Source organism: Chiloscyllium plagiosum, chromosome 9, assembly GCF_004010195.1.
Source record: "Chiloscyllium plagiosum isolate BGI_BamShark_2017 chromosome 9, ASM401019v2, whole genome shotgun sequence".
In the NCBI taxonomy this organism is placed as follows: Eukaryota; Metazoa; Chordata; class Chondrichthyes; order Orectolobiformes; family Hemiscylliidae; genus Chiloscyllium; species Chiloscyllium plagiosum.
In genome coordinates, this window is record NC_057718.1 from 70,847,197 (window position 1) to 70,853,539 (window position 6,343).

General features: G+C 39.8%; 1 protein-coding gene across 1 annotated transcript in view; it reads right to left on the reverse strand.

Annotated features, from left to right (window-relative positions):
• Positions 1-711: 711 nt before the first annotated feature.
• LOC122552928 (dynein light chain Tctex-type 1-like) overlaps positions 712-6,343 on the reverse strand; it is an 88,243-nt gene continuing 82,611 nt past the window's right edge. The window contains exons 4-5 of the mRNA XM_043696177.1: positions 5,746-5,823; positions 712-1,036 (exon numbers count right to left, since the gene is read on the reverse strand). Coding sequence (XP_043552112.1) covers positions 966-1,036; positions 5,746-5,823 — 149 coding nt within the window. The 3' untranslated portion in view covers positions 712-965. The remainder of the gene's footprint in view (positions 1,037-5,745; positions 5,824-6,343) is intronic.

Below are 6,343 nucleotides of genomic sequence, written 5' to 3' on the forward strand. Positions count from 1 at the left end.
CATGGGATCAATGTAGATTTCACCAGGTTCCCAATTCCCCTCCCCCAACCTTATCCCAGTCCCAACTTTCCAACTCGGCACCATCCTCTTGAATAGTCCTAACTATCCATCTCCCTTCCCATCTATCTGCTCCATACTCCTCTCTGATCTATCACTTTCACCCCCATCTTCACTTACCTATCTTATTTCCAGCTGCCCGCCACCAGCCCCGCCTCCTCCCATTTATTATCTCTCAGTCCCTTTGGCCCAGAAGCTTCATTCCTGGTGAAGGGCTTGTGCCCAACTCTCCTGCTCCTCGGATGCTGCCTGACTGGCTGTGCTTTTCCAGCACCACAATCTTCGACTCTGTTTTCTATGGAACAGAGAAAGCTGACAGCGGCCTGATGAGATGTATAAGATTACAAGAGGCATGGACAGGGTGAATAGGAAGCTTCTCTCCTTAGTTGAAGAGTCAATTTTAAAGGTGAAAGGATGTTTAGAGGGGATTTGAGAAAATTTCATTCAGAGGGTGGTGAAAATCTGGAATGAATTGTTTGGGAGGGTGATTGAGGTGGGAATCCTCATAACCTTAAAAAAGTACTTGGATGAGCACTTGAAGTGTAATAACCCATGGGCCAAGTGCTGGAAACTGGACTGATGCAAATTTAGAATCATTTTCTTTCAGTGATTCTAGTCCAAGTATATCAAACCTTGAATAATGAAAAACAAGTATAAATTGGACATTTCGCATTTATTTAAAAACTTCCAACAATAAAACAATGTTGTACATTGTATTTATTTTTTTAGCAGTATAGTTTAAACCAATGCCACATCAAACTGCACCAAAACAAAACATTGAACTGAGATACTGCACTGTACAGTAAAGGAACATATACTAACTGTAGTTCAGTTTGCTGAGGATGTTGTACCATAGTAGTGTTTCACATATACAAGTTTGAGGAAGAGGTCTGGTAGCATTCTAGGTTTTAGATGCCTAGCCCAAAGACGCTGACTATACAAAACATCGTCTTATTCTCCCATCTCACAGTGCAGCTTCCTGAAAACAAGTAAGAGAGGAGGTGAAAATTCTTTTATTGCAAGGATCATACAAGTAGAAGCAATTTAAAGTAGAACTAGTCAATACACTACAAATTTGACAAGAATTTTTGTTTTTCTCTAAATACACCATGCAGCAATTGCAGAAAGGAGCCTGTCTTGATTTAGCACTTGCACGTGCAATGATCTAACCACAAGGTAATCCTAGATTTGCTCTTACTCCATATTCATTGCAATTCTACAGTCAAGCAACTGGCATTAAGTCAGACTCTCATCCTATAAGCACCTTGAGTAGTGAACTCTTCCAACCTACTGCAACTACATTTCATATTTTAATTATTAAATACGTTAAGGATCAATAAACAGCATAACATATAATCATACATTAGATATACCAAAGCTATTTCATAGTTTTCATACAAAACAGATGCATGTGTGTACTGATGCTCACAGATACATAATAAACAGAGAATCCAGCTATTTTTATTCATTGCGTGGGGATTGCTGGCAATGCCAGCATTTGTTGCCCTTTAAGTGATTGGCTCTTCAGGCCATTTCTGAGGGCAGTTGAAGGTCAGCCACGTTTCTGTGGATCTGAAGGCACATGAATGCCAAAACAGGTAAGAACATAGGATTTCCTTCCCTAGAGTAGATTAGTGAACCAAATGTGTCAACAATCGACAATTAGAATAGCTTTTTTAATTCTAGATTTTATCAAATACACATTTCACTGTGGCATACAGGGATTTGAACATATTTGTAAAGCATTGTCAGGAATGGAGAGGAACTTGCACAGGAGAGGCAAAAAATTCAAGATCTACGTGGGTATGATCTCTCTGAACTATTTTTCCCCTGCGAAGACATCTAAGATGCATGTGTGGTAGTAACTTTTGAAACCAGAATGGCTTTGGCATGGATGCTCAGAGTGGCTGCGCAGCTTAGAGGCAACAGTACACAATAGGTTTCAAGGGCATAGGCAGAACTAAGAAACAAATTTTATGAATGGACTATGAGGAGTTAGATGCTATACTGAAAATAAACACAAGACAAAATTCTTTATCTAAATGTGTGCAATATTCATAACAAGACTCATGAATTAATGGGCCAAATAGAAATGAAAGGGAATAAAATGACAACAGATGCGGTTGCACCAGTGTAAAAATGCTATCTTTTAATTTTTTCTGTGTTTTTGATTGTGTGGACTGAAATGGGAAAAGACTGATTTCAAAATACAAAGGTTGTTGAAGAAAATCAAGTTACCCGACACTCATTTAAATGTTGCTTACATAGCTGCAGGTGGGGTAGGAGGTCTGCATGTTTTAGTTACAGACGAATTGGAACTAAAGGACTGGATTTGTTCAGTAAGTCACTGATTGATATATGGGCAAGTGACCAGTTACTGATAATAAAGGGCGGAGGTGGGTACTGCAGATGCTGGAGATTAGAGTCAAGAGTAAAGTGGTGCTGGAAAAGCACAGCAGGTTAGGCAGCATCCGAGGAGCAGGAAAATCGATGTTTCAGTCAAAAGCCCTTCATCATTGATAACAAAGGACTCCTGTCTGCCAACAATTATCTGATTGATTCCCTGGTAGCAGAATAGCTTGGGAATCGTGAATATCTTGGTAAAGTAAATCAGACCTTTGGAATTGAAAGAGCTATGTTTCTGCTCCATATTAAAAAGCATCACAAGCCTGAAAATAGCCAGTTTATTTTCCCTCATCCATTGCTGTAGCTGTTATTTTAATTATAAATCCTTATAAGTATGAACTAGTGTCTCCTATAAACAAGTGAAAGTATTTGGAGAAGGAAGATCAAAAAACAGCATTCTGATCGGCACAAGAACTATTTAGGTAAACATGGGATTTCAGGGCAGAGGGAGAAGGAAAGAAGTTTGGATTTTCCAAGAGATAAAATAAAGTAATAAAGTCTCTAGGAGATGTTTGGATAATAGAACAGAGTGGATGGAAGACAAATTTATTGATTGAACAAAGAAAAATGGAGAAACAAGTTATGTGCAGGACACAGAACCTGTAAAAGAATATAGTTAGGTTAAGTGAATGGGTAAATACTAGGCAGATGGAGTATTTGAGAAAATGAGATTGCCCACTTCTGAAAGAACAGAAAAACAAAATATTAATTCAGTGGAGAGAGACTACATAATGCCGCAAGACGAAGGATGTTCTTGCGTTTGAATAAACAAAAATGTGGTAACAGTGAATAATTAGGAATGCAAATTATATTTTGCCCTTTATGGGAAAGGAGAGTCATTGAGTCACAGACATGTACAGCACTGAAACAGACCCTTCAGTCCAACCCATCCATGTTGACCAGATATCCCCACCCAAACTAGTCGCACCTGCCAGCACCTGGCCCATATCCCTCCAAACACTTCGTATTCATATACCCATCCAAATGCCTCTTAAATGTTGCAATTGTACCAGCCTCCACCACTTCCTCTGGCAGCTCATTCCATAGACGTACCACCCTCTGTGAGAAAACGTTGCCCCTTAGGTCTCTTTTATATCTTTCCCCTCACACCCGAAACCTATGCCCTCTAGTTCTGGACTCCCCCACCCGAGGGAAGAGACTTTGTCTATTTATCCTATCTATGCCCCTCATGATTTTGTAAATCTCTATAAGGTCACCCCTCAGCCTGTGACGCTCCAGGGAAAACAGCTTCAGCCTATTCAACCTCTCCCTATACCTCAAACCCTTCAATCCTGGCAATGTCCTTGCAAATCTTTTCTGAACCCTTTCAAGTTTCACAACATCTTTCCGATAGGAGGGAGACTAGAATTGCATGCAATATTCCAACAGTGGCCTAACCAATATCCTGTATAACTGCAACATAACCTCCCAACCCCTGTACTCAATACTCTGACTAATAAAGGAAAGCATACCAAACGCCTTCTTCACTATCCTATCTGCCTGCGACTCTACTTTCAAGGAGCTATGAACCTGCACTCCTAGGTCTCTTTGTTCAGCAACACACCCTAGGACCTTACTATTAAGTATATAAGTCTTGCTAAGATTCGCCTTCCCAAAATGCAGCACCTCAAATTTATCTAAATCAAACTCTATCTGCCACATCTCAGCTTATTGGCCCATCTGATCAAGATCCTTTTGTAATCTGAGGTAACCTTCTTCGCTGTCCATTACACCTCCAATTTTAGTGTCATTTGCAAACTTACTAACTATACCTCTTACGCTCACATTCAAATCATTTATATAAATGATGAAAATTAGTGGACCCAGCACCGAGCCTTGGGGCACTCCACTGGTCACAGGCCTCCAGTCTGAAAAACAACCCTCCACCAGCACCTTGTCTTCTACCTTTGAGCCAGTTCTGTCTCCAAATGGTTAGTTTTCCCTATATTCCATGAGATCTAACCTTGTTAACCAGTTTCCCATGGGGAACCTTGTCGAACGCCTTACTGAAGTCCATATAGATCACGTCTACCTCTCTGCCCTCATCAATCCTCTTTGTTACTTATTTTAAAAATCCAATCAATGAATATAAAAGTAATGTAGTCTTGCAATGCTATTAGTGAGGAGAAAGTGAGGGTTGCAGATGCTGGAAATCAGAGTCAAGAGTGTGGTGCTGGAAAAGCACAGCAGATCAGGCAGCATCCAAGGAGCATCAGAATCGATGTTTCAGGCAAAAGCCCTTCAACCTGACCTGCTGTGCTTTTCCAGCACCACATTCTCGACTGCTATTAGTGAGACCACACCGAAAGCATGGAATACAGTTTTGTTCTCTTTATTTGTTCTCTAACTGCATTTTAGAGAAGATTCATTAGGTTAATTCCTGGGTCATGTTCCCCCCAATTATTTTTTCTGCTGTGCAGACATCCAAGGGTCTGTGTATAGCAGTAATTTCTGCATTTGAAATTGAGCCATGGTGGCTCAAAGGTTAATTGCAGAGTCTCTCCATGTCTGCATGGGTTTCCTCCCACAATCCAAAGATGTGAGGGTTAGGTGGATTGGTAATGCTAAATTGCCCATATTGGCCAGGGATGTATAGGTTAAATGGAAATGCAATGTTACAGGGGATAGGATAGGAGGGAATGAGGTCCAGCTGGGATGCTTTGCAGAGGGTTGGTGTAGGCACAATGGGCCTAATCTCCTGCTTCCACACTGTCAGGATTCTATGATTCTAGCATGCCAATCACCATCCACAAGACCACTGAGATGCACAGCTTAGCGGAATGCTGTTTATGGGACAAAGGTTTTATGTGGAAAAGTTGAGGTCGGGTCAATAATAACTGTAGTTTAGAAGAATAATTTGTGATATGATTCAAACACAGAAGATTCTGAGGGGACTTGATTCAAGGTTGGTGCTGAGAGGAAGCTGCCTTCATGGGATAAACAACCATTAGCATTGTTTTATAATAAAGGGTCTCCCATTCCAAACAGGCACTGGCCAAATTTTCTTGAATGGTGGAGCAGGCTTGAGGGCCAAATTGTTTTCCCCTTCTATTTCTATGAACTAGATGCTGAATTTCAAATACAGTTCAACTCGCTCACTTTGTGACAAATCAATGTTGGATGCGAAAAGGAATAGAAGGTGGAAATACTCAGTAATTTCATTTACACAGCATGTTCTGTTGAAACATTTCAAAGCACTATAACAAAATCATTATGTTCCAAAAATGTATACTAGGTAAACAGCAGATTCTATTTAACTAGATTTACTCAGATAATACTCACCATCAGCATTATTATCCCAGTAACAGGAACTAGCTGTGTGCAAACCAGCACCATTCTTTTGCATTATTACAGAGGTCACTGAAGGAAAATTCAAATTAAGTTGAGTTAACATCCAAAATGTTAAAAACATTGTTCACATTTGGAAAAGATCTAGGACACCACAATATTTAGCAATTACTGCACTATTTTATGGTCGCAATTTAACATCTTTCCAACAGGTTCGATAAAAAAAATGACAAAACAACATAATTGCAAGCAATCAAGTTAAAATTGTTAAAGAAGCTGTTTTAAGTCTGTCCAAGAGAAAGGCTGCAGTAGTGACTATAGTGGATTCTTTCTTGATTATATGTTTTTGGAGATAAGTCTCTTGATTAAACTTAAAATATAAGCCATAACTATTAATTTAAGCTGGGGCAGTGTTTGTGGAGGAATAGGATGGTGTTATTTTCTGGGTCTGTAGACTGTGAAGGAGCAAAAATGGCCTTTGCAGTGATATGTACTTCTTGTCAGATGTGGGAGTTTAAAGAGAGTTTAAGGGTTACTGCAGATTATATCTGCCATAAATGCTGTTGGATGCGAAACTTATCAGATCGAATGG